Source organism: Leptonotus elevatus, chromosome 18 (assembly GCF_054856555.1).
Source record: "Leptonotus elevatus isolate MCC_2025b chromosome 18, RoL_Lele_1.0, whole genome shotgun sequence".
Lineage (NCBI taxonomy): Eukaryota > Metazoa > Chordata > Actinopteri > Syngnathiformes > Syngnathidae > Leptonotus > Leptonotus elevatus.
The window spans coordinates 17,668,024-17,695,739 of NC_141256.1; the positions used below are offsets into that span (position 1 = coordinate 17,668,024).

The following is a 27,716-nucleotide window of genomic DNA, read 5'->3' on the forward strand; positions in this document are numbered from 1 at the left end:
AAAGCGATCTTGATCTTGATTTAAAAAACGAAGTTATGTTTTTTTTAAAGAAAATAAATGGTGTATGTTTTAGAGAAAAACGTTTCCCATTTTCCATTATGAAGAAGTTTTGTATTGAGAATTGATTATTTTTTAAAAATATATATTTTGTGAAAAAGTTGTTTATTTCTGAGAATTTGTTATGGTATGTTAAAATAAGTTGCAAGTTGTGTACGCGTGTTTCTAAGAGAAAAGTTGTGTCTGCTCAGCTCTGTGCAAAGTGTCCACTTTGTAAGAATTGCCTGTTTTCCGACATTATGTGGCGTTTGTGAACGCACTCCGCCGCCGGCTCACCCCCGCCCCCTCGTGTCCAGAACGCCCTCGTGGGGCTAGCAGGGGCTCTTCGTCCTCTTCCTCGTCCGGTTCGGTTCGGTTCGGCTCGGCTCGCTTAGCCTAGCAAAGGCGAGAACCTCACGTCGCTTCTCGACTGCCCTCCGCGGCCAAGTTGGCCCACTCGTGCGTTTGTTGACATTCAACTCTGAATTAGGCGCGCGGAAAACTTTGTCGTTTTTCCCCCCGTTTCTTCTTCTTCTTCTTTTTTTTCTTCTTCTATTTTTTTGAACAACCGCGTCTGAGATTTACCCACCTCCGAGAGTCCGTCGCCAAATTCTGCCTTTCACGTGGAAACCTAATCCAAACTGGATGGGGATTACATTTTTGTCGTGAGGGAAAGAAGGAGACGGAGAAAAGTCTCCTCGGGCCACATCGGCATGTAGCGAGGTGAGTTTGACCCTTTCAAAATGTCCGTTTGTGCTACTTAGAAAAGAAAAGAAAAGTTTGTCAATGGAAAACAGGCCAAATGGCCGAGCCACGTCAGGAAGCGAGACGGGGGCATCCCAAACATTGGCACGCCTCGCACCCCACCCACTTCCAAAACACGTTCGTGAGGTGACCAAAGATTCACAGCTCGGCCTAAAGGACGCGACTGTGATGGCTTCGGAAAGTCAGGAATTGCTTGGAGACGAAGCAACAGTCTGCCGACAAGATCGACATGCTTCAATTCAAAAAGACACTCGAGGTGGAAGATTCGGGCTGCGTTTGAAGGAGGCCTCAAATGTGCACAGGACGGCATCCAATCAGACAACGGAGAAGCGTATCTATCACCTGCGGTGGAGTGGCAGGTTCCAACTCACGGCCCAAAGTCAGTCCAGAATCTCATTGTCTCGAACCTGGAGCTTCACCATGAAAGTGGTCAAAAATGAAGGCGCGGCGTATTACCTGGACTTACATTGGCTACATCAGTCAAAAACGACAGCCAAGCTGGGAGCCAAGACCCCCCACCCCCACCCCACCCCCCCCCCCCCAACCCAAAAAAAAAGCAGTCAAAGATGGCACCGTTAAAGGGTCAAGTCAAGGGAGCAGTCTATCACCTGGATCTTTTACCATCAAACCGTTCCAAAATAGCGCAACATTCTCTTAGTTGTTTTTCTTTTGGAATGCATCACAACACTCACCTGTGGCGTCCATCATTAGCCCAAAGTGCATCTTATACACGCTGCTAATTAGCGCATGATGCATATTTGTGTTGCATAACTCGTACATGTTTATATGTGTATGCATGTGTTTGGACATGCCCCAATAATCTTTAAAAAAGAAAAAAACATGCACGTGCAATTAACAGAAGGCAAATACAGCTGCAGGAGGTGTGGGCCTTACGCACACGCACGCACGCGCACGCATGCACATCTGGCCGCATGTTGGGTCCAAAAGCACGCTGTGTAAATGACACGGTCGCCGGGCCGGTGGTTTTTGAGGAATATGGATCAGTTTGCTGGAGAATTTGAAAGGTCTGAAAAATTCCACGTCTCGCCAGCACCAATTTAGCGCGGGGACAAGACGAGGGGTTGCGGAACGGGCCCGTGCGTTGACCTTCTGCGTGCTTTGAAGCAGAGGAAACGCGATTTCTATAAATACATAAAAAAACGCCACCCGTTAACAATACATTACCTGCTTGTGTTCTGGCAGCCCAGCGAGCTACGACAGAAAGCCTGTTACGACCTGCGCCCTTCTTAGGTGCGAAAAGTGCGACACGCCAATCACGTCATTTGACAGCCGACGTCTCAGGTGAGTCCAGTAAGTCGCAAGACTTGTGAAAATCCAAACAAGAAGAAGAAATCACGGAGAACGTTTCTTCACAATGCAGCAAAAAAAAAGCTTGTGGCTTGCAAACAAGCTTCAATGGAGGCCAAAAACAGAAGGCGCGCGCGTTGGTTGAATGCTAATGGGTCGGCCATTTTGCTTGTGAGTGTGATGCGCTCGCTCGGTGGGAGAGCACCGCTCGCGCTTGGTGGGAACGTCACGGGAAAAGTGAACGGCGCCATGACGGCGTGCGTGTTCCTCGCTGTTGATTTTTTTCCTCCTTTCCGTTCTTCGGAACAGCTGCAACAACATGATAAGAGACGTCGAACCTCCTCCCTTTCCCACCAAAAGTTACTGTGGCCCCGCCCACTCCCTGTCATCTCGGTGCTTATTTCACTTGCAATTTGCATGTTTTTTCCCTGCTAATGTGTGAACGTGTCAATTGTTAACCCATTTGACGGTCCAAAATTGTGGCGCTCAAAAAGTTTCATTTCACAATCTGAGTCAACAAAATGATCCGTTAGCAAATGTTAGCAAGGTTGTACAAAGTGCGGCGTGAGGGCCGGTGGCACAAATCCAAACAAGGCTCAAAAGGGTACACAATTTTGACAACTAAAACAAAACTAAATGAAAATACCACCAAAAACATATTCGAAAAAAATGGACAAACATGTTACAGCAAAAATGCAAAACAACTGAATACTAACATATTAGAAAATAACAAAAAAATAGATAAGAGATCAATTAGAATAGAAATATAAAAATAGTGGAAAAAACAGCAATGTATGTAAATGTAACTATAAAAACGTGAAGAAGAATTCATCAAAGATGTGCAAGTGAAAATTCAATAAATAAATAATCAAACGGGCCACTTTGGAAAAGGCTTTTATTCCTACTGTGCTGTTTCATTCTAAAGCGTCTTGAGCTAATGCTAAGGCGTTAGCATCTGGCAAGAAAAGAATTATTGCGTTGTTATGACCGCGTTCTTTCTTTTTATGATATGGATCAAGGATGGAGGAAAAAACGGGCGCTGAAAAGTGAACAGATGCGCTTTCAAGAAACGTCTGGCAACTCAGCTGCGTCTCTGCAGCTGCTTGTGTGTGTTTGTGTGTGCGCGCGCACGCTGCATTCTGGTCAAATGACCAATCGCTCTCTGTCGGTTGTCCTGCAATTGTATTTGACTAAACAGGCAACAACAGAATCCAGTAGCTCTCTTTTTCCTTCGCCGTCCAATCAAATGTTGGCGCGCGTTCTTGTCGCTATGCGGGTTTCACATCACCTGTGACCCAAACGTTCCCAATTGAACAACAAAGTGGCCCTCTAGCGGTGCGCGGTAGACGCCGGTGTCAATTTGGGTGTCGATTAGGATTCTGCCGAGCAATTTTGCTCATGCTTGTTGACAAGTTTAAACGTTTTGGTGTTTAAAATGTTGTATTCTCTTGCTGCTCCAATAATTGTGGTCATTAGCTCATTGACTGGCAGCCATTTTCACTGAAGCAACCCCCTTCGCTCCCAGCTGTTTTACTGGATTTGGACTGATTTTGCAAGGCCCACAAAAGAATGTGTTTTATTGCTACAAAAACATGGACGCCTACCAAAAGAAAGTTTTGTATCTGTTTCTGTTTTGCAGCAATTAGCATTAGAAAATAGCTAACTTTCCTCCTTCTTCACAAACCTCTTGGAAACAGCGGGAAAAATGGCTTTTTTGCAACATGGCCCTGGTTGATCTCTTATACTCTGCTGCCACCTGCTGGCTGTATTTGTATTTGACGACCATTGGCTGCACCAAAGCCTTCTGTATGCTCTTGCATAACATAGAAAAAAGGTCCCAAAATGCATTTAACATTTTCGGGACCATGGCAATATTTAGAATCGAGCGTTTTTGGCAGCAAATGAGTTAATTTCCGCAAAGTGGTCTCCGGTGTTGCGCGTGATCTGGCGGCAAAAAGCGAGCAGACGTTTGTTAACATTTGGCTTGCTTGAACATTTTTCTGTTTCAATATTCATCCATCCAGTTTTGAGCCTCGTCGGGGTCGCTTTGAAGCAGAAAGTCAAACGTTGACTGAAATCAGAACGGACTGGCGTCGACTTGTAAGCAGCCAGCGGGTGCGAGGGGGAGGAGTCAGGCGGCAAAGCGCTTAACCCATTTGTTCACGTGTGTGTGTTGGGTCATCTGTGCTATTCGAGCCCGCGACCAGCCACACAGATCGCATTGATTGAGTTACACGCGCTCCACTTGCGTCCTCCGCTAACGTCTCAGCGGTGGGCAACAAAGTGTTCTTTTGTTGTTCTTGCCGCCTTTTGTGTGGACGCCAATGGGGGGCCGAAAGCGAGCGGGACAACTTTGTGTCCCATCATGCGCAGACACGTCCGCGTACGCATACTATTTGCAATCCTTACCATTATCGAGCAGCCATATTTTGCCGGCGTATTGTCCGCGTCCTTTTCAGATGCCGCCCGACGGCGCCGATGCTCGACGGTTGCGAGCCGAACTTCAAAACTCTTTTCAGGCTCATTTTTTGCCGGCTGTTGTTCACACGTAGCAGAACATGGCTGGCAAACACGCGATTCTCCGACTTTTCTGTTCTCGCTTCCTTTAAGGCACGCATGCGTTGTTGCCGAAAGCCGCCTCCTCCTTTTCACGTCGGCTCTTTTCGCTTGAAAATCCAATTCAAAAAGTCTCGTCCTTGCGCTTTTCAGTCCAAATCAATTCAAAAGTGACTGAGTGTCAAGTTGACGAGTCATTCGACAGGAAGTCAGACTCTTGCTGCGGCCCTCAATATGATTTCAAATGAGGGCGCTGAAAGGGGGTGTGGCCTAACGGACCGCTGGGTTGCGAATGGGAAGAAAGTTGGGCGCGTCTGTCTGTGATTGACAGCTGCAACTTGCGAACAAGGCCTTCGAGGAGGCGTGTACGAGAAGGAGCCGGTGAGGGGCGGGGCCGACGACGTCATGCGCCACAAGTCAGGTTTCCATCCTCTTGGTTGGAAGTTTGAAAGCAAATGTACTCACTTTTTCCATCTGTTGTTCTTTTGCGAATATTGAAAGAGGGGATCTACCACTGTAGGTGGCGCTATACACCATCGAGATGAGATCCGCCATTCATTTCAAAGAAGAAGAAGAGTTTGCTTTTGTAATTCTTGATCAACCGAAGCGTTACTTTGCTGTTTTCCATCTAAAATTGCACGAGTATTCGCTTCTTTCATTCATTTCAAACCGATTTCTGTTTTGTCGCCCCCCCAAACATAACTCGCTTTATCGTCCGACATTGCAAACGCACGCGTGACGTCATATCCGGTCAAAACGGGCCACGTGTATCCGGTCTCGCCAGCGGTTATTCGCAAAATCATCGGCAACATTCGCATTTTCCTTTTTTCGATACGCTTCAAATTCACCCCCCCCCCCCCAAGCGTAAAAACGTTTGTTGCGAATTTTGGGCCCTTGTTCACATTTCTTGAAATTTCGAATAAAAACGGGTGGCTGGAAAACCCGCTATCGTCTGTGACTTCTCGTGTAATGAGAGGACAAACGGCCAAATTGTGTTTGGCCTCAAGATGGCACCCAAACACTCGCTTTTTGACACTTAGCTTTCAACAAACTTGCACTCAAATGTCCAAATGATGACCAGGACACAAAGACAGCATTTGTAGACACCAGTTTATGCAGTTTATCAGCAAAAAATGTGATTTAGTGTTAAGTTACCCTTTAAGTACCAAGCTAACTCTCTAGAATGCTAGCGATACTTTGAGTTACTTAACTAGTTACATTTTGTAGTTAGCTACTTTACTGGAGCGCTGTTTGGAAAAAGGAAACACTTAAAAAAAAAAAGCATTTTTGATGTTTTTGTTGTCCAAATTAGTTCCCAAGTGACTGCAAGTCAGGTTAAATAACCCCAAGCTAGCATGATGACTTTACTTTTTTTCTGGCATGCTACGTCCTCACCAATCGGGTCCAAAGAAGTAAGAAGTGGAAAAAGTTTGAGAATTTCAATCATTTAAATAAGTTAAATTTCCTTTATTCAAGTGTCAATTCCAGAAAGACGGTGTTTTAGTTACAGCAGTCACAAAAAAAAGAAAAAATCAACAACACTAGCAAGGAATGTTTTCTCGTAAATTTAGCCCAAAGTTTTTGCGGCGGAAAAGCAAAACCGCTGCTCTTCACGCCGCAAAATTACAGCGTGCAAATTCTTAAAGGTTCGCGCCTTAAAATAAACAGCGGAGCGTGACTTAAAAAAATGCAAACTAACCAATTGTCTTTCTGTGTGTGTGCCTGGCCCGACGCCGCCGCATTCTCCGCGGCGTGACACTGATTGCTAGCTTCGGAGCTGCGCTAAATTGCCGTCTGGTCCCTTGGCTAACCTCACGGCGGGTGTGTTGTTGATCCCGAGCGTGTGTTTCTGCGCCGCGTCCTTGTTAGCGCATGCCCGTGTTTGTTTGCTACACGTATGCCACGCAATTGCTGGCACCGCGGCGCTTTGTTAGCGTCAATGGCGGCAGGTCACTTCTGTCTTTCAAGGATAGTAAACTGCCGCTTGTTATTCATGCCTCGTTTGGATTTTGCCAATTACAAAACAAATTGTGAAACGTCTTCACGGCACGCTGACTGATTGATGACTCAAGAATGTGACGTCACGCCTGGGATGGCTTTTCTTTTTTGTCATGAATTTTTTTGGGGGCGGGGCATTCACCAAACAAACATTGTTTTGAAGAGGCTGCCTCCTGCTCTTATTGCGTGAGCGCCACACTTGGGTCAGGTGTGCCCTGTTTTCCGAGTCGGAGGAATCTGGGCCGGCGTCCAAGCTGACTCTCATCAGTACGTGGGTTGCCAGATCCCGGGACAAGAAACAACACATCCACATTTGTTCTGCGCCTCCCCTCTGCTCAGCCAAGCATTCTTCTTACGCCCGCTTGTCCACTTTCCATCATTCCTTTTCCGCTTGCTAAGATAAGCGTCAACTCCATTTGACAGGATTTAGTCCAGGGTTGGACAAATCATCTGTTCTTTAATCTGGCCGACCACAAATGTCACAAAATTGTGGAATTTTTATTGCGTGTCGTCAGTTTTAGACTACATTTGGCTCATTTGATTTATTTATTGTTATTTATTGTGGATTCATTTATCAATCATTTGTGTATTGTTTATTATTGTCAATGACGTGTCCACCATTAGTGAAACCATATGCATTTTTTTTTTGTTTCATTTAAACGGAACTTTTCCAGGTACGGCAATTGAAAACCGATTCTCATTGGCAATACTGACCTGTTAGCAGACATCAGCATAAACGTTAGGAACGACGAAAAAGATGCTTTTTTTTTTTTAGCATGAGCTAACAACAAAACGTGTGTGTGTGTGTGTGTGTGTGTGATATTACTGGAGCTGACAGTTGTTTACATTCTCAGACAGAAAAAGGAGGAAGGAGATGGTGAAGCTCTTTTAGCTGCCGCCGCTCGGCCGTTTGATGTTGACTGGCGGCCATCTTGCCTACTCGTTTCCCAAATGTTGCCTGACGCTCGGCCTCAAGTGTCATTCGGATCGAACTGTGCCACGGATTGAACCATTAATCGCGTCTCTTACGGCATTGCTGTTTATTCCTGCTGCTGCGGTTTGTGTGTTGAAGAGTCCTTTTTATTGACGGAGACAGATATAGTATAGTTGTTGTTGTTTTTAATATAGATTTATGGCTGACTATTGTTGCTGACTTCAGATACACTTTGGGTCGTTTTGAGTGGAATAACCCTACAAAGGGTGCAGATTGTATTTGGAAGTGGAAGTTGTCCCGTTGCTTGAAGTTAGATGGGCCAGCACATCTGATTCTGAGGGCCCTGGGCAGATTACGTTGACATGGCACCACACACGGGCTGAAATCCGATTGAACTACAAGCAATCAATGTTTCATGGAGCCAATAATAGAATTTCATTTGTACACGTAGCAAGAACTTTATCTTCAATCCGTCCGGTCCTGGCGCTTTATTACTCTGCATGTTGTCGATGGCTGTCGTTATTTCCCACACCGTCGCTAGCAAATTAAGAGTCGCAATGTCCTCTGATTTAATAGAAAAGTCATTTGGACACGGAGTGGGACGGGGCTTCAGACCTATGAAGTGATGATGACTACGTAATGCTTGTTTGTTGACATTTGCTTCTCCTTCTGTCTTCCAGCACGCGTCGTCATCGGCCGGGAATGGGCCAGCATCTGGCCAATGAGCATCTCTCCACGCGGCGGTGCGGCTGGCGTCGCCCGAGAGTTGAGGGGGGCCACGGCCAGCTCCTAAAGGCGGCCTAACCCTGCCCCCTCTTCCTCTCGCTCTCTCGCTGTCTCGCTCTCTCGCTGGTCCTCTCTCTTCACTTTTGAACTTGCCATGCCCTTCCGGCTGAAGCTGCGGCGCACGCGGCGCTACAACGTCTTGAGCAAGAACTACTTTGTGACGCGCATTCGGCTGCTGGACAACAACGTGATCGAATGCACTCTGTCGGTGGAGAGCACGGGGCAGGAATGCCTGGAAGCCGTGGCGCAGCGACTGGAACTACGTGAGGTGAGCTATCCAAACAAAAAAGCTCACTAGCGCAACATGGCTGCCATCTCATTTGTTTGGGCAAGGAAAGTAACACTCGTTGAAACTTGAAATGGACGCCGCACACGATAAGGCAGGAAATGATATGCTGACCTCACAGACGAGAAGTGGAGAAAAGGAAATCGGCGTCATATAACGATTGGTCAGCACAAAATCTGCACTCGCGTCAAGTGTTGGACTATTGGTCAGGTGTCCAACACCATACAAGTCTTGATGCCGCGACGCCTTGGCCTCGTTCCTTCCATTTTTCTTTCTTCACGCCGGCCAGGCTCTGGCGCGCTTGCATGGGAAGGAGATTTTTTGTTTATTTGTTTTTTGCTGAGGACGTGCATCCTCGCAGCTGTGGCAGCTTCTTGTTAATATTTTACGAGTGTAGGACACACTGCAGTGTATGCAAAAACACACATGCCCCCCCCCCCCCCAATGAATGTTGCTCTTGCATGCTTGTTCACGTCAGAAGAACGTTGAAGTCACGTTGCGAGATTTTACGATCTCGCACAAGCCACATTTCCTATGAGGACAAGCGCATTGTCGTTGTTTTTTAAAGCTCACTCCAGCGAGTAAAATCCGGGCCAATGTTGACCCTTGACTGACCTTTCATCCGGGTAGCTTTTGACGTATGCCATCAAGCAGTCAGTACATTTGTCGTTTTTTGTGTAGAAGTGTTCCTACCATCCTCCTCAAAGTTGCGTCGTGCTCGTCAAAATGATGCAAACCCCCTCAGGCCATGGCAAATGTACCATTTAACTCGTTATGAAAATATTTGATGAAGGTGGAAAAGTTCCTTAGTGCCACTTTAAATATTGTTATCACAATACTAAAGTCAAATAACTTTGTAATCGTGTGATATTTGTGACCAAATAAACTTGAATTTTTTTGGTTTTTAAAGAACGAGAGGAGCCGAACAATGTTTTTTAAACTAATTTTTATTTAAAAGCAAATTGTGTGTAATATCTTGTAACTGAGTGTCAACGTAAATCAATTTGAAAGATATGTGACGTAGCATTCACTTTTTTTAATTTTATTTTTTTACCTATGGACAAATAGTGTATCTTGTAAGACAACATATGGAGAGCGTAGAAAAGTTTCAATGTTTTGGCTGACCTCGATCGAGCGATCCGTCCTTCAATTTTCTTTTCTCTACTTTGATTCAAATCGGATGTTTGCCATGCATTTGAATACGTCTCGTGACATCCATCTTGCTGTGTCCCCGCCGCCGGACTTTAGACTCCCTACTTCGGCCTGTGGTTCCAAGGGAAGACTCAGGCCCCGGCACAGCGTTGGGTGGAGCTGGAGAAGCCCCTCAAGAAGCAGCTGGACAAGTTCGGCAACGAGCCGCTGCTCTTCTTCGGGGTCATGTTCTACGTCCCCAGCGTGTCCCGCTTGGAGCAGGAAGCCACCAGGTAAAAGAACGCCGCCGGATTTTTGCCATTTCTATGAGTTGCGTTTCGCAAATAGCGGGCGAGCGGAGAAATCTTTTTGATGATACGACGTTTGGTCGAGTGTGTTATGGACTTGAGTGGCTCAGACCTGTGGCGAGTTGTTTGCATCAGAAGGCCACTTGGTTAGTAGATAAGGATTGAAACATCCCGACAGCTCGTATCCCCAATTTAAAAGAGCCTTTTGGTCGTTATGGAACATTTGAGAGGCCATTGCAAGTTTGAGGCAGCAACCGCATAAAAGCCTCACTTTAATTGCCCGAGCTTGTGACAATTGGATGTGCGGGGTCTTACCGATACGGATTTTTGGAGGCTGATGCAATTCCAATATTGACCTGAAAAATATTTTGATAACGGATTACTCAAACTAACAAAGACAAAGAGTTTTGTCGCCGCTGCTATGGCATGACTCCTTCTTGTGATTGGCTCCAAGGCAGCCCTCAGTCTCGGCTTGGGTAAAGTTGCTGTTGTTTGTTGTCATTTCTCATTCAACAACTTTTTCCACAGGATTGCGTTTCCAAAAGTCCAAAGCGCCGGGACCGGTCTTGCCGCTCGTCCAAGAATATTACACCCGCGTGTTGAATCCGCTCGTACGCGCCATAACGCGGCCCGATGAACGTCAGCGACGGTCTTCTTCCCGCGCAGCGTGCTTGTTTGGTCGAGCAGATGTGAGGGGCGGTGCGGGGGTCAGCGCGCTATGCGGGTGGCGTGTACGCGCGCAGGCGGCGCTAACACCCGGCTGCTGAATTTGTGGCTTCTGTCCGGCTGCCAGCGCAAAAAGGTCGACGGCGGGTCACGACGCTTGAAGTGAAGCCGTGCGGGACTACTTTTTTGTTTATGCTTATTACGATTCCATAAGAGAGGAGCCATCATAATAATTATATGTGCGACTGCGCTTGCCGCTGACCTTTTTTTGACCGCGTACTTGTGTTTATTTTGCTTGTACAAGATGTTATTTATCCCAAATGGCGGGCAAGAGGAGTGACCAATCATCGCATCTCCAAAATGATTTGCTACTTTTTAGGAAAGAAAAAAAAAACCCACCATCATGCATGAGTTACCAAACATCGTTCAAGTCGGTATTATATCTAATATTGAGATTACGAACCAACCAAAATCAACAGCACAACAAATCGTGTTCAGTCTTCGAGTCGTGGGTGATGCAAGAAATAAAACCATGAGCAGACTGCACACACTAGGGTTGTGTTTCCAGTCATGACGTAATGAAACAGTAGGAAAATAGTGAAACGGTTTCTGCTTCAGTTCATTGGACATTATGTTGCTCCTTCTGGTGTGTGTGGACATGGTCTCATATCTTCAGTGCGACAGTAAAAATGGTCGTTCTTTGCAGATGATCAAGAAAATATGCTGGTGAGATTTGTTGAAGTACCTGTCTACATGCGTTGCTCCACTCTTTGTGTTCTATGTGCCCACTATATGTTAGCTCATCCATGACATTTTGCAGCCTTTGTTAGCATTAGGCTAAGGGGACTTTCCCCAAAGCCTGGTGCTTGTTTTAAAAACACAAAACTCCCAAATCGCAGGTTTGTTGTGCAGCTGCCGGGATCTGCTCTGTTAAAGGTTTGGTATTCCAGGAATCCCCCGCGGCATAAAAGGCCGCGTGCGCGTGCACGTGCACGTGCGCGTGCGTGTCTATGGGGGGTTATGCGCGTGAAATTTCGGCAACAATCGTCTCCTCTTTAGTCCCTTCTTCTTACTTTTAGTGGCGTCGCCAGCTCATTTTCATTCCAGGCCCGTCTTTCGCTCCCTTTCATCGCTTGCTTGCCTCCTTTTTCTCCTTGTGTGAGTCAGGAATGTTGGCACAGCCGTCCAGCGTAGGAGGCGGACCGCACATTCCTCCAAGCAGAAGTGCAGTGGGGGGAGCCTGGCCAAGGGGGCCGATGTCTGCTTTACACAACACACGCACGCACACACACATGCGTACGCGCACACGCTGGCTTCAGCTCACACACCTCGCAAGAATCTTGGGAGAAGCCAGCTGCGCAAGCGCTGTCAGACCACTTAGTCACAAAGCGCCGCATTGTGGGCCCCTACGTGCCGCCCCGGGCTTTGGGAAAGCGCCCCCCAAGTCCCCCACTCGCTTCAAGCTTGTAAACAATCCTCACAGTCGCAAGGTTTGGGCGCCACACTTAGGCCGAGGCATGGCGTGTACGTTTACTTGCCAACAAGCTCGCAAAAATGGGACAACTTGCTTTCAAACCTGCCAGGACAAGCTTGTAATATGCATGCCAGGCCACTAGTTGGCGATGTTCCATTTGTTAGGAAACACTGTGACTATAAATGTACACCAAATTCCTGTCCTGTATTAGAATCCACCTTGTCAAATGTCTCTGCTAATCTGAGGTTTTCCGCACCGAGTGTAAGGTCGCTAGCGATGACCTCTGTGAATTTTCACCTTTCTGTGTCGTATCAGAGGCATCAGAAAGTCATCTTATTCCTTGAACAAGATCAAAATCTCCTCTTTTTACAAAAACCGAATTCTTTGGTTACCTGCAGAGTTCAATCAAGTAGAGAAAAGGCTTCTGAAAATGAATGGATGAATGATTCTGGTCCATTCTTCTGTCCATCACTGTAATGACGAGAAGATCCCCGCCGATGGCGCCGTTGCATTGTTTTGGGTTTCAGCGCGGCAAAGAAACGTGCAGGCGGCCGACAGTCGAACACGGGACACGTTCGTACGTTATAAACACGATCGTGAGAAATGATGCATTTCATGGCGTGAATGACGAACAGCATAACAAAAAAAGTCGAGCCACGTCACTCGCGGCATGTTTCATAAATCAATTCTCAGAAGCTCTTATTTGTGTTGTTTCCTCGTTTGAGGGGTCACAAAGGTCAAACGTATTTGCTCAGTCAGTCACCGTTCTGCTTGACAAAAAATGTCGCTTTTCTCAGCTTTTTGTTTAGTAACGAACGTTTTTGGTGAAACGCTGACGTCTGCGCGTCTCTCGTGTCCAAATGCTGTCGAGACTTCTCTTCAAGTGGCGTTCTAAGGTGAATTTGTCTCCGCCTCTCAAAGGAGGAGCAGAAGACGAGCGGTGGGCGGGCGGGCAGACCAATTTCAATGTTTTGCAGCCAGACTTGTCTTTTGGTTTATACCGCGTTATTTATGTGGTTATAACTCACCGCCTTCCCCATTTTGTTTATTTTTTATTTTTTGGGGGACTTGAATTCAAGCATAATTACGTCCGGGCTCACCACACACAAAACTATGTTTATGCTTTTTTTTTTAAAGAGTGAGTAACTCGGCTTTTGGCTATATTGTTTTCTTGACTGGCCGCTGGCAAAACCCAGTTGTTATTGTTTTTGCTCTATAGCTCCCCCTAGAGCTGTCAACTATAATGATTTTCTCAAATCCCACTGCAGGTTGTAAACGAGTTCTCACGTGATGTGACCCGTGTTTGATGTCCGCATGCGGCGAGCTCGGGTGATCTGTGTTGAATCAAGCGCAGGCTGAGGTGGAACCCGACGCCCGTTCTTCCCTCGCTTGCTAGCGTCCGGCCGTTCGGCCGCCTTGTGTCTCCTCCTCGCCTGTGCAGATGTGAAAACCTCCCACTGGCTCCTTTTGCCGTCGCCGCAAGGAGTACTCGGGATAATCCCATTTGTAGCTAATCAGGACAACAATTCAATAATATGAACAAAACAATGATACATATTGCAGAAGAAAGGCGGAATAGTGAAGTCAATTATTTATTTTTGGATAAAAGTCTGCGACAGCCAACATGTGGGCGATAGGCTGGTGTGGCTGTTTTAGAGTGCCTCGTTGTTGGCTTTCAATGTGTGCATGTCATAGGGGGGCGGCAGAAAAGTAAGGTCTTTTTTTTTTTTTTAAATAGCAACCAACACAGGCAGCATGTGGACAAGGGCTTTGTGCGGGTCTTTCTGCTTTAGAGTGCCTCGTGGTTGCGGTGCACAATAGTGGGATATAATCACACCATCAAAGGCTTTGCATATTTATTTTCACATCTCAAGTGTGTGGTTGAAACATGGAGAAAGAAAGATGCTTGACAAAGTTAGTCCAGGATTTAATTGACAGTAGAAAGGGGCGTGGTCTCGGTCTCTTCGGCACACACGCCAGCGGCATTGGAAAAAACAGCAGAAGACGCCCTCGTACCGACTGGCATGTACGCTGCATGCAACACACTTTTGTGGGGGCCCTGTTCACAAAATGTGTCTCAAGAGGACCACGGGGACAAAACGCTGCGCTTTGTTGACCCAACTTGACCGTCTGGCCTCAACAGACCTCCAGGCTAACAACACCCTTCAATCCAACACGCACGCACGCACGCACGCACGCACGCACGCACGCACAGCTGTACAAATGCAGATCCTCGAGCCCTCCCACACGTCTGCTGTCATGGCTGAGGTTTTTTTGGGGGGTCCTCGGGGGTCAAACTGCAAGGCTTAGTTGGCGCATATGTTTGCAGGCTGGTCTCACAAAAGGTCCACTTGGACATCTGGTGGCGGGTTTCAACGTTCCTGACCGTTAGAAAGGCTCTTTGTCAACCGGTGAGAGCCAAAAGAGCAAAGTCGGCCCCGCTGCAAGTCACAAGCGGCAATCGCATGCAGGCGGAAGTTGGCCTCCCTTTTCGAACCCGCTGGTGACGTCAGGTGTCCCAAAAGTGAGCCCGCCATCTTCTTCTCACATTTTTCCAGCAAAACACTGGTTTTCTTTTTACAGCGGGCCCTTGAGATGCCAGTGGGGGGTCGAGGACTGAATCCTGCAATGAGGAACTACGATTCATTTGCAATCATTTAGGGCCACACCGGCTGAGCTCTTTGAAAATGGACAAAAAGCGGCCGTTTTAATGTTTTTTTTTTAAAAAACACATTGACATCCCCACACACACACACAATCAAATCATTTCATCGTTTTCTTTCAAATACTAAAGGACAAAGTATTGTACAAATGTTCTGCCTTTAATTCATATCATTCATGTTATAAGTTTTAAGGGACTAAAAAAGAAGTTATTGTACCCATAATGTATTTTCGTTTATTACTTGGCCAATTAGTCGGTTATCAAATTACTGACTAAAAAAAACGGTTCTTGTACGTAATCGAGGCGTGAAGATGCCCGTTTTGCTGCCCCCCCCCCCCCAAAAAAAAATAAGTTGAGAAGGAGTAACAAAACGTTGTAAATGTAAGATATTGTTTTGCCTCTTCAAATATTGAAATCCACAAAAAGTGAGAGCGAATTGTGCTTCTTGTTTTCACGACATTCCGCCATACGAGTGCAAAAGTCAACATGCCTGCTTTGGTTTCAGTGTGGCGATAAGAGGAGATGTTTTTGTGCTCCGGACAAACCCGGGAACGCTTTAGAGCTTCCTGTCCGCCATCGCCGCTCGCCGTTGCGCGTCATGAAATCGTCGCGCCGAGCGCTCCGCAGACCCCAAAACACGAAAGCTTCATATCAACAAGGTCCACTTTTGGCCCCGCCCTGCTCCACCTCTCTTGGCCCCATCAAGCCCCGCCCACCCCCACTCTTCTCACTGCAGCGGCGGCGGTGCGGCCTGGCTAATTAGAGGGTTGCCACGGGAACGGAATGGCATCCTGGCCAGCGGGTGTAATGACAGAGTGAGGGAGGAGGAGTGCGAGGTCCGATTATAGAGCCGCCACGATGCGCTGAGAGGAGCTAAAAAAAGGAGACGAAAATGAAAAAAAATGTCCGGAAGGTTGAACGCGAAGGCGCGGAAGCGTGTCGGCCTTGAAAATGAACCTTGCAGGAACGCAATTTGCCACAATGTCGAATGTTGCTCGGTGATGTCTTGCGGCGTTCTCCGCTGTCGGGAACGTTTGCCTTCCACCTCACACTGGAAAGTCTCGGCCTGCGGTCGCCATGGCGACAAACAAACAGGAAACGGCGTGCGAGTGTCGCAATGTGGCGGAGCTCCAACGGCTCGACTTGCCTTCGTTCAAATGACGAACGCCAGCCGGGCTCAAAGTGGCCGGGAAGCAACTGAGAACGTTTTTGTGCTCTTCGCAGCGTCATGTTCTGGCAGCCTGCCGGCAGGCCAGACCGCCACGGCCCGGAACCGCGAGGCATCCTGCGGCTTTTTCAGGCGGGCGGGCGGGCTTGCGTTTTACGCTCGCTCGCATTCGGCCATCTTAACCAAGCAGAATTCGGGTTGTCATAAATCTGCCGTCCAGAATGAGTCACTTGGATGATTCACTCATTCCTCGCTCAAATTCACCAAAAGGCTTCTGTGATCTTGCCCACGTTTCTGCGTTGCAGCATTTTTTTCATCTATCATCACGTTACTTTCTTCTTTGCCACTGTTTTTACAGAAGCGGTTTTGGAAATGAGCAGAACGTTGAAAGCTTCAAGAAGTGCTTTCAAGTCAAGTTTTTGTAGGACGCTTTATTTGCTCGGCTGACTTAAGTCAACAAAAGAAGTCGTGGCTCAAGATGAAACACTTTTTGCACCTTATTGACAACATTTCAAAAGGTTTGCCTTTCCAACTGCAATTAGCGTTTGCTACCGTATTTATCCTCTCCGTGGATAAGTAGAATTAAGAAGCCTGAATTCTGCTACACAACAAGCAAAGTGTCGGAAAGCGGCTGAAGTGGACCGTTGGATGGAAATGACAGTCGCCAATCCTTGTTTCCGTATCCATCGACGTGTGCTAATCTGATGTTAGCATTCTGCTATAGCAATTGACACCTAAACTCCGAGCCCAGTTTTTCATTCAAGAATGCAAAACATAACAGGGACAGAGCGATAGTAAGGATTAGTGGGAAAATATCAAATCAAGCGACACTATGCGTCTCCTCGAACTCTAAACATGAACCCAAAGGGATGTTTTTTGTTTTGTGTTTTGCAGGTATCAGTATTACCTGCAGGTGAAGAAGGAACTGTTGGACGGACGCCTCCACTGCGCGGTGGAGGCGGGCATCCGATTGGCTGGCCTGGCGGTGCAAGGTAAGACACGACAACACACTCGTGCCAAGAATTTCACTGGCGGCGACCGCAGCGCAAGCTCGCGCACGTGCTCGGGTCATCTTGACTCCGCTACCTAATATGGCTGCATACCGCGGGAGAGACCAGTCCACTTGACTTCCTATGCTACACGCACACACGCACACACGCACACACGCACACACTCCTGGTTGATATCTAAATCTCCGTTGGGAATGTAAACAGCCAGTTTGCTTATCGGCGTCTCCAAGGTTCGTCTTGGCCGGCGGCGGCGGCGAGGCGACGATCCACTTGCTACAAACACGATTTTCAGCTGACACTCCAGCGAGTGCATGGAAGTACGCAATGCTGTCTTGTCACATCAAACAAAAAGTAGCGGGGGGGCATAAAAATGAAAAGGTGTTACGTTCTGATGAAAGGAAAGCACAACCCAGCAACAAAAAACAAAAAGCGCAGTCAATCGTGCTGGTGACATTATCATCATCATCATCATCATCATCATCATCATCATCATCATCCTTTGGGCTCTTCAAGATGGAGCTTTGTTGAACTCTCGCCACTTTCAAGTCAAGAAAGCCTACTAGAACATTTGAAATAACAGCGGGTTTTCACGCTGCTGACTTCCATTTAACGAGAAGAATTCAAATGCGATTTTTTCAACTTAGAGGTCACAAAAGCTTTTTATTATTTGTCTTGCTTTCAAGTTTGACAAAATGTTTCCTTGTAATGTAACCCTCGAGTGCAATTGTTTTCCAAATGCTTATTTTGCTTGAAACTTTTTTTGTGTTGATCCAATGGAAATCCTTTGCTTTGAGTTTGAAGCGACGCGTGGCGCTTTGTTGTGTTTGCAGCCGACTTTGGCGACTTCACGCACTTCATGTCTCAGGACTTCCTCAGGGAGTACGTGCTCTTCCCGGTGGTGAGTCCAAGCTTTCGGACCTTCACACCTTCAGACTTTTCCGTCCTGATTTTGCACGTTTGTTCAGAACTGGCCCAATGGCGACGAGGTTCTGGAGGAGTGGACTCAGAAGGTGGCAGAAGAGCACAAGAGCCACTGGTACCAAATTGCTTTTCAATGATTACAAAAGGAATCCAAGCAAACTCGTAAATAATTGCAGAAAAGAGCGACAAACACCTTCAGCGCGTCTATGAAGCCTTCCGCTGATTGATTGATTGATTGATTGATTGATTGATTGGCGATGCGGTTTGCAGTCGAATGCAGGCGGCCGAAGCGGAGCTGCTGTACATCAAAGAGATCGAGAAACTGGACGGCTTCGGCCAGGAGAGTTTCGCCGCCAAGGTGTGTGGTCGGACCGCCCAACATTTGCCGGCGACCGTTCTCTTCTGAGCCATTGCGTTTCCCCGCAGGACAACTACACCAACGACATTTTCATCGGCATGTCTTTCATCGGCGTGTTTGTCAAACACCGAAACGGCCGATCCATCATGCTCCACAGGTTTGTTTTCACCTTTGACCTCACCCCATCCCGTCGCCTGCCGTCCGGCGCGGGAACAATCTTGTGTGCTTTGCGCACCAGGTGGAAGGACATCGGCACCATCGCGCACAACAAGTCGGCCATCACGGTGGAGATCACCAGCCGCGACGACACCATCAGCTTCCACATGGTGAGTCTTGCCTGCCGGGACGCTTCGCGAGGGGCCGCACGCCAACGTGCGTACGTTCTCGACAAGGCGGGTGAAAGGAAGTAGCGTCTTGTCGTCCGCAGATGACGGCAGCGCTCTCAAATCAGCTCAAACGTTGCAAAGTTCAAACTGAAGTCTGCCTTAATCAAATCAAAAGTACTTTTGGCTGGCGTTGTGTAGCGAACGTTGCACAAGGACAACGTTGGTGTGCGTGTTTTGTCTTTGTGAGCGCAGGAGGATATGGAAATGGCCAAGTACATCGCTCGCCTCTTCACGGCCAGACACAAGTTCTACAAACAGAACAAGATTTGCGCAGAGTGAGTGAGTGGGAAGGACGTCTGAAGGCCGCCGGAAAAGAAAAATAGGCGTAACGTCACGTCTGCCTCCTTTTCTTTAGGCCCACCCGTTCGCCGGCGCCCATCAGGAGGCGGCCCACCTGGACGCATCGCCTTTCTCTGGTACCTCGCAAGTCAACAGCCCAAATCTGTTTTCTTTTTTCTTTCTTGTTGCCTGGCCGCGGCTCGGCGTGATTTCCGGTCTGACAAAGAAGCCGGTGATTTGCGCGTCTCCTTTGCCGCCGGTTTCAGACAATGGAGCGGCTAAATGCGGCACAATGCGCGTGTGCGCGTGCCACCGCAGGCGCTGGCTGCTTGTTTACGAGCATGCTGGCCACAAATATGTCGCACTGACCCAGTTCCGACATGGATCGAAAATCCATCCAATGTCAAAATGGAAATTTGGAATGAAGAGAAACAAACACAAGAATGACTTTGACGCTTATCTTTTCTTTTGTGACGCTTCAAACTACAAAACAACCAAAAGTAGACCGAGAGATGTCAACATAACGTCTGCCGTGAGTAACGCTGACCGCGCGTTTCTTTTTGGACGTGATTGATTCATGGTTTTAAGAATCGATATCAGGCTTGAAAAGGAAATAGTGTGATTTTTTTAAAAGCCAGCCCGACACTGCAGTGCAAGCAGAGCGAGACCGTCCGAAGACATTGAAAACATCAGCGGTCGTAAATGTTTGGATTCCAAACAGATGAACAGAAACAAGTTCATGAGATGGAATGAAATATCAAATATGATATTTGAATTCTGTGGTCTTGTGAAGATAACAATTTTTGATGCTACTGTTGGCTCGTATCTGCGCAAATCCCCCAAATCTTGCATGCGCTTTTGTTTTAGCCTCGCCCGCAGTCGTGTAACTTCCAGACGATGCATTCCCAGTACGGAGAACATTATCAAGACACAAAGAGCTCGCAAGGTAGGATATCCGCGCAGCCGGATGTTGCCCAATGTTGCCCAATGTTGCCGGATGTTGCCCAATGTTGCCCAATGTTGCTTTTGCGCCTCGCAGACAGCATCTTCCACGACGACCCGTACTACAAGTCGGAGAGCAGCCTGGACCGCTGCCAGGCGGACTTCCCCTTCCGCAACGGCACGCTGCCCAACGGCAGCGTGTACAGCAGCCCCAGCCTGAGCTCGCTCAACCACTCGCAGACCTTCGTGCCGCCCTCGCCGATGTCGTCCAACCTCAGCATCCCGGGCAGCGAGCTGATGCGGCCCGACTACATCCCCAGCCACCGGCACAGCGCCATCATCGCGCCGTCCTACCGGCCCACGCCCGAGTACGACGCCGTCATGCGGCAGAAGCGCCGCCTGCTGCACGCTCAGCACGACCTCCACAGCCAATCGCTGCGCAGCCTCAACATCAGCAACGCCTGCGCCTATCGCCAGCCCGAGGCGCTGGTCTACAGCCAGCCCGAAATGCGGGAGCGGGGACCCTATCACGGCCTGGGGCCCGGACACGGGCCCTACGCGCAGGTGAGCGAGACGCCGGCCTATGCGTTCCTTTGCGATATCCGGCCGGCAAGTGGACAAAGGTCACTCCGGGTCAAATGATAGCCGAGCTCGCACTTTGATGAAGGAGCTCATTCAAGATGGACATTCGCGTCTCAGGTTTGCTTCCAAATTGAAATCACGTGTGTTTGGATGTGCACGCAAACCTGCGGCTAAATGGCGTTCCGCTCGGCTTGAAACCTCTTCCAATTGACAGCTTTATCCCGCTTAATGCCAAGGGCATCCGCTTTGATACTTGACGCTTACCACGTTGGCCCCCAGTAAGCGCAGGCGTAGCTCGCCAACCTGATGGGACCTTGTGCTTTTTCTTTTTCTTTTTCTTTTTCTTTTTAAACGCTGGCAAAGATTTACACATGAAGTGTTGGCATATTTGCTCATTATTGTGAGAAATCATCACCATAATTGGTGTCTTTACACAGTCAATAAACACGATATTATGAACTCATTTGCTCCCCAAAACGCATAAAAGCGTTCTATTTTAAATATTGCCATGGTCCCAAAAACGTATTTATACGTTTGTGTTACATGTTTTTTTTAATGCTAGAGCATACAGAAGGCTTTGATGCGGCCTCTGACCTGAAGAGGTGACTTGAAGCAATAACAGTTATTACAAAAAACGGCCAGCAGGTGGCAGCAGAGTATAAGAGATCAACCAGGGCCATTTTTGTGAATAATGATGAAACTTAGCTATATTCTCATGCTAATTGCTGCAAAACAGAAACAGATAGAAATATACTTTTTTTCCTGATGAAAGAAGAGAATCTTTGTTTTGGTAGGTTCCATGTTTTTTTTTAGCAATAGAACACAATATTCTGTGGGACTTGCAAAATCAGTCCAAATCCAGTCAAACAGCCGAGAGTGAAGGAGATTGCTTCAGTGAAAGTCAATGAGTCATTTCAGCAAAAATGTTTCATATTTCAGAAGTGTGTATCAAGCTGGTCGCCCTTTGCATTAATGGGTACCCAAAAAGTAGTTTTCACTTCCAAAAAAGTGGGTAAGACCTGCTGTTCACATTTCTGGAGAGAAAACATTGAACATACGAATAATGAACCTTCATTTATGTGACCGTATTGATCATTCTGATGATTTCTCACAATGCCAAGGAAACAATCATCGTGCCACACTTAATTTGTATAAACCTTTTCAACCGATCACTTCTACAACATTCTTAGGAAATCACGATGTCCCATTACTGGTAAGCTCTTTTTCGAAAAGATTATTGCTTTCGCAGTAAATTTGCTTAATTGTGGATTTTTCCCTCTTGTTGTGAAAGTGCTGTTTAAATAAAGTGGAGTTGTTTTTGTATGCAAATGTTGAAGTCAGTCAAGTTGTTTGATTTGGACACAAGTAGTGCTTGCTGCCATCTTGTGGCGTGCAGGTTTGCTTGACCCCCCGCTCCTGTCCTGACAACATGTGACGTCTTCTGCTTTGTAGGTCAGCTACAGCACGCCAGTGTCTCACGGCCTTCATCAGGGAGGACCGGCCAGCGCTCCTTGTCATTCACCTTGCATCAACGGCGGCGGCGGCGGCGGCGGCGGCAGCGTGGGGAGCTCAATCTCTCATACGGTCAGCACGCCCGAGCTCGCCAATAGCAAACAGCAAGGGAGCAACAACGCCGGCGGCGGCGGCGGCTACGCGGCCGGCGCTCACGTGACCAGGAACCACATCTCGCGCCCCCCGCCGCCGTATCCCTCCACGGCCTTCCGACCCGCCACCAGCACGCCGGACCTGGCCAGCCACCGCCTGCGCTGCATCGGCGGCAGCAGCCCCGAGCTGGTGACCCGCATGGTGCAGCTGTCCGTCAAGACCTTCCAGCCCGACAGCTCGGCGGTGGTGCGCCAGTCCCTGCAGGAGGTCAGCGAGCCGCTCACCGCCGCCGCCAAGCAGCGCGGCGCCCTGGCCAAGAGGCACAGCATGGAGGTGATCAGCAGCATGAGAGGCGCCGGCATGGAGGCCGCCGCCATCAAGGCCATCAACGCTCCTCTTCATCGAAGGAATACGCTCCGGGATCACGTGGTGCCCCCCCAGCCTCACCCGCCGCCTCCTCCCTCGCAAACCAAAGACTTGCCGGTGGCCGCGCCCCCGCAGACGGAACCCTACCAGCACCAAAAGACTCTCTCCAACGCCACCATGCTGATCCACAGCAGCGAGAGCGAGGAAGACGAGGACGAGGAGGAAGACGAGAGGCCCGAGCTGGATGTCCAAATCCCGGGTCTCAACGAGGACATCAGCATCAGCGCGCAGCTGCAGGCCGCGCTGGCCAAACTGCCCAACAAGCCCCCTCCCGAGTACCCGGGGCCCCCCAGGGCCCCCGGCAACGTTTCCATTCACAACCTCACGCACCACCACAACCGCAATTCGCCGCCGCCGCCGCCGCACGCCAGCCAGCCGCCGACGGACCCGGGCCCGTCCCGGGGCGAGGATAGCGCCGAGGGTGGCGGGACCCTGACGCGAGGGGACCAGGCCGCCGTCAACGGCAGCGTCTTGGGGCCCTCCATTTCCGAACCCGACCTGACCAGCGTCAAGGAGAGGCTGAGGAAGGAGCCGCTCAAGGAGAGGCCCGTGTCGGAGATGTTCTCCTTGGAGGACAGCATCGTGGAGAGGGAGATCGCGCAGAGGGTGAGCAACGCCGCCGCCGGCAAATGCGGCAAATAAGTGCACAGCGTACAAAAATGTCGTTTGTTAGCCACATGCCGATGATCGCTAATCCGCCGTTCGGCACCTGAAAAGGTGCAACTCCACCGCCAGGCCCGCTAAAACCTTAAATCCCGCCGATGAAACTTCGGCGGGGGTTGTCTGTCCTTTTTCATCTTGGTGGCCTCGCGCTCAATGTGGACGCGGTGCCGCCCAAGTCCAAAGCAAAAGCAAAGCGGACCATCGCCTTGAATGGAGTCTTATTGTTTGACCGTGGTGAAGTTGAGAGGAGGCAAGACGGATTCCTCTCGCAAGCTTTAATAGCGTGGCAGATTAGGGAAGCTAATCGGATTTGAAAGGAGGAGGGAGGGGGGCGAGGGAGGGATGGAGGGAGGGAGGGAGGCGGCCGGCCCACGTGAGTCAATGTTCTGTTTGGCGAGCATGACGGCGAGCTTCTCTTCTCTCCTCAAGACGTTGGAGAGGCAGAAGATGTCGGTGGACTCCATGAAGCGGCCGCTCATGATGGCCGCCCTCAACGGCCTCTACGTGGCCCGCGGGCCCGTCCCCGAGTGCCCGGTCCAGGACGGCGCCAAGGCTGCCACCGACGAACGGGTAAGACCGACTTGGCTAACGATTGGACTGCTTCATCTTGACGTTTGATTCAGTCAATGCAAATCAAAAGCAAAAGCAAAAATTTCCCATAAAGGCAAATTGACTTGGGGAAAAATGTTTTCATAATATTTGTAATGTGGTTTTTTTTTTAGCTACCAAATCTACTCAATTACATTTTCTTAAAATAGAATATTTTTTATTGTGTGATATGACAAGTCAACATTCCCAACATAAACAACTTATTTCACTGAAGATTCAAAATGAAGTAACTCCGTTTTATTTGCATTGTTTGTTTTTAAACTGAAATAAGAAGTAGAATCTAAAATAACAAACTTTATTTTAATACATACCAAGTAAAAACTTTTTTTATAATTTTTTTTTTAAATAAGAATGATTTTTAAAAATCAGGTCATTTCATTGTCATTTTATTTTTACTCAATTTTGGGGGGAAAAAGTGAAGCTCTAATGGATGTGATGGCGTCTCCGCGTTGAAATGTTTCATTATTAAGGATGAGGCCCGAGCGGGCCCGCCGGCGCTTTACGGCCCGTCTCCGTGTGAAGCACGTGCGCCGCCGGCCTCGCTCGTGGACAGCGGCAGAAAAAAAAGAAGCTCGGTAGGAACTGGTTTGAAGCTCCCCGTAACGCTTTGCGTCCGTCCGTCCGGCAGTGTAAGATGCTGGAGCTGAAGCTGGAGGAGGAACGCGTCTTCACCGAGTACGAGCAGGTGCCCAAGAAGATGGCGGACGGCGCCCTCACCAGCGCAACGCTGGCCGACAACGCCGAGCGCAACCGCTTCCGCGACGTGCTGCCCTACGAGGAGAACCGAGTGGAGCTGGTGCCCAACAAGGAGAACAACAGCGGCTACGTCAACGCCTCGCACGTCAAGGTGGGCACGCGGCAACGCCACGCGCACGTTCGCATTTGCAATGCGTGGAAAGAAATCCATATCTTTTAAAAGCAAAAAAAAAACGGACATTTTGTGTTGATTTCATCCCAAAAATTATTCTCAATTGATTTGTATATAAATCTATAATATACGAAAAATTGCAAGTCATTTCTTGTTATTCCATTTCTTAAAACATGATATATGCAAATGAGTCCAATAAATACACAAAATCGTCAACTTGGTCCTGGCAAAACCTTCCTGACATTTTCTTTCCCCCCCAAAAAGTCATAAAACCAGAAATCATTGAAATGTCCAAAATATTTGCATCCATGCATTTAAAAAGCATTTTTGCTTATTTTTTTTGCTGTCCCTGATCCTGACTCGGGTTTGTGAGCTGAAGCTCATCGTGACCAAATATTTCCAGTGGTTTGTTTCTTGTTTAATTTTTTCCACCGTCGCGCTTGACGTCTTCGCCGGCTCTTTTCAGCTCGCAGGAATTCATCAGGAATGCGCTCGCAAATACTAAAACCTCCTTAAGTCCAGTTGAGCCGCTAAGTGTCCCGCCCACCTCGCTGGCCACATCGTGCCCGCGTTTGCGTTTGGTGCCATCGCCGCCTGTAACCGGCCCGTCTAACCCGCTTACCATAAAAATGTTTTTGAAGGCGCAACAACAACAAGATTTTTCTTGCAATGCCACGGCAGGTATTTGCCGGCTTTTGTCCAAAATGAAGCCCTGACGCAAGTCACGATGAGACAAAACATATTTTGGGTTTTGAAGCAGTTCTGACGGTGTCGGCCTTGTCGTGTGTTGGCCAGGTGAGCATCCGAGGGGACGAGTGGCACTACATCGCCACGCAGGGCCCGCTGGCCAACACCTGCGCCGATTTCTGGCAGATGGTGTGGGAGCAGGGCGTCAACGTCATCGCCATGGTTACGGCCGAAGAGGTGAGCCATCGAGCGAGCGAGCGTGTCTTGGAGTCTGACGGCGCCTTTTGCCTTCGCAGGAGGGCGGGCGGTCCAAATGTCACCGCTACTGGCCCAAGTTGGGCTCCAAGCACAACTCGGCCACGCACGGCAAGTTCAAGGTGACCACCAAGTTCCGAACCGACTCGGGCTGCTACGCCACCACCGGCCTGAAGGTCAAGCACCTGCTGTCGGGTCAGGAGAGGACCGTGTGGCACCTGCAGTACACCGACTGGCCCGAGCAGGGCTGCCCCGAATACGTTCAGGGTTTCCTCTGTGCGTCAGCCGGCCCGGCGGCTTCCGTTTTGCCCAGCGGGACCGCCCCCTTTTCATGTCCTTCTCTTGTTGGCCCTCAGCCTACCTGGAGGAGATCCAGTCGGTGAGACGGCACACCAACTCCATGCTGGACACCTCCAAGAGCCTCAACCCGCCCGTGGTGGTGCACTGCAGCGCCGGCGTGGGCCGCACCGGCGTGGTCATTCTCAGCGAGTTGATGATTAGCTGCCTGGAGCACAATGAGGTCATCATAAGCGCATCTTTGTTGCATTAGCCGCGCTTGGCATGATGAGAGCCATTATTAGTTAGTCGAAATATTTCATCATTTGTGGACAATATTGCCGGCGAGATGTGTTCAGTTTCAGTTTCGGCAGAAAAAAAGATCTGACCAAACCTTTCCACACCAAATCAAGTTTTCCAAAATCTCAACAGAAGTCAAACGTTCAACTTTCACTTAAACGCTAAAAGTGCGAACCCAGTTAGAAATGGATGATTTAATATTATCGGCTATTGGGTAAAAAATATATATATTTTTTTATATATAAAATGCCAAAATGCTGTGTACCGCCAATAATCAGTCTCTCTCCAATCTATCATTTAAACAAAAACCTAAAAGTTCCGTTCAAATGTGAAGTAAAGTTAGCATTTTTTGGGCCCCAAAAACTCCACTTCGGCTATCAAGTGTGTTGAGCTGAATGCTAACAAGCAACGGAAAACATGCTAACGATTGGCATCCGCGTGGCCAACCCTTAAAGAAAGCCGGCAAGCACCGATGTCGAAGGTCGTCGAAGGAAAAACCTCATTCTTCTTCTTCCTTTTCCGTCGTGGGGCGCGTACAACATTGCCCCAAATGCACGTTTAGCGTCCGGGCGGGACTGAATCTTTTGGATGTTTTATTTTTGGACGGCAGTTGACGGCTCGTTGTGGTTTTCCCGTGTGTGTTTCCAGCCGGTGGAGATCCCCACCATGCTGTCGGGTTTGAGGCAGCAGAGGATGCTGATGGTCCAGACCATCTCGCAGTACAAGTTCGTCTACCGGGTCCTCATCCAGTTCCTCAACAACTCCAGACTCATCTGAACTGGCAAGCCCTCACCCTCTTGCTTTCTTTTTTTAAACCGCTCAAATGTTTCATTTCCTCTCGCGGTGGCCGTCATCCCTCCAATGGACCCCATTAACGAGCCACAAGATGGCGCCAAAGCACTGCCTTTGAATGTCACTGGAGTCGTTTGTGTGACCGTTCTGAAGTGTGGAGGAGCTTCTTTCGACGCACCAAATCTCCTCGTAACAGAAAAGTAGTGCTTTGGCGCACAGCTGGCCCATTTGAACTCTGTTGCTAACCAAAACAACAGCACTTATCAACACAAAAGTGATGTCATCATTTGAAAGATAACGTAAGCGGGTTATCTTGTTTCCTGTGACTCCAAAAAAGTGCCTCCCCCATCTGCAGTTGTGTAAATAAAAATGAAAACCCCCACATGATGACGTGCGGGCTGAAGGCGGCAGCAATATAAACATTGCAACAAAAGTTTGTCCTCTTGCCTTGGATATTTATTTCTCCATCTCAACATTTCAGTTGATTATGTCCACGACATTACGGAACTAATATTTAAAGCACTTCATTTTTGCACATTTTCTCATCACAGCCTTTTTTTTTTAATGGGGGGGGGGGGGGGGTTAATCTCCAAATAATCCACTAAACACAATAGAGGACCAAATTTCTTTTGAAAATGTTCTGAATCGATTCAAGTTGCTATAAAGTGAAAATGTATTT

At 48.5% G+C, this 27,716-nt stretch overlaps 1 protein-coding gene across 2 annotated transcripts; it reads left to right on the top strand.

Annotated features, from left to right (window-relative positions):
- The first annotated feature begins 332 nt into the window (after nt 1-332).
- Nucleotides 333-27,584, top strand: LOC147159023 (tyrosine-protein phosphatase non-receptor type 14-like). 2 transcript variants are annotated; one of them, XM_086061445.1, is made up of 21 exons: nt 333-759; nt 2,005-2,103; nt 8,278-8,651; nt 9,918-10,093; nt 16,973-17,070; nt 17,919-17,986; nt 18,054-18,124; nt 18,280-18,367; nt 18,436-18,524; nt 18,606-18,693; nt 18,946-19,028; nt 19,109-19,169; nt 19,900-19,978; nt 20,072-20,538; nt 22,009-23,193; nt 23,680-23,820; nt 24,488-24,706; nt 25,523-25,651; nt 25,711-25,945; nt 26,026-26,189; nt 26,894-27,584. In XM_086061445.1, exons 3-21 carry the CDS (start codon nt 8,478-8,480, stop codon nt 27,020-27,022), a joined length of 3,744 nt encoding a protein of 1,247 aa, XP_085917571.1. In that variant the 5' UTR covers nt 333-759; nt 2,005-2,103; nt 8,278-8,477; the 3' UTR covers nt 27,023-27,584. The 2 variants fall into 2 exon arrangements, with proteins under 2 accessions (XP_085917571.1, XP_085917572.1); XM_086061446.1 differs by lacking the exon at nt 2,005-2,103.
- The last annotated feature ends 132 nt before the right edge of the window (nt 27,585-27,716 follow it).

Excerpts from the sequence above, each read along its gene's own strand:
- LOC147159023 (XM_086061445.1), top strand. The coding sequence starts at position 8,478 with ATGCCCTTCCGGCTGAAGCTGCGGCGCACGCGGCGCTACAACGTCTTG. Across the intron at positions 19,170-19,899 it reads GGACGCATCGCCTTTCTCTG|CCTCGCCCGCAGTCGTGTAA; the intron begins GTACCTCGCAAG and ends CTTTTGTTTTAG. Across the intron at positions 23,194-23,679 it reads AGAGGGAGATCGCGCAGAGG|ACGTTGGAGAGGCAGAAGAT; the intron begins GTGAGCAACGCC and ends TCTCTCCTCAAG.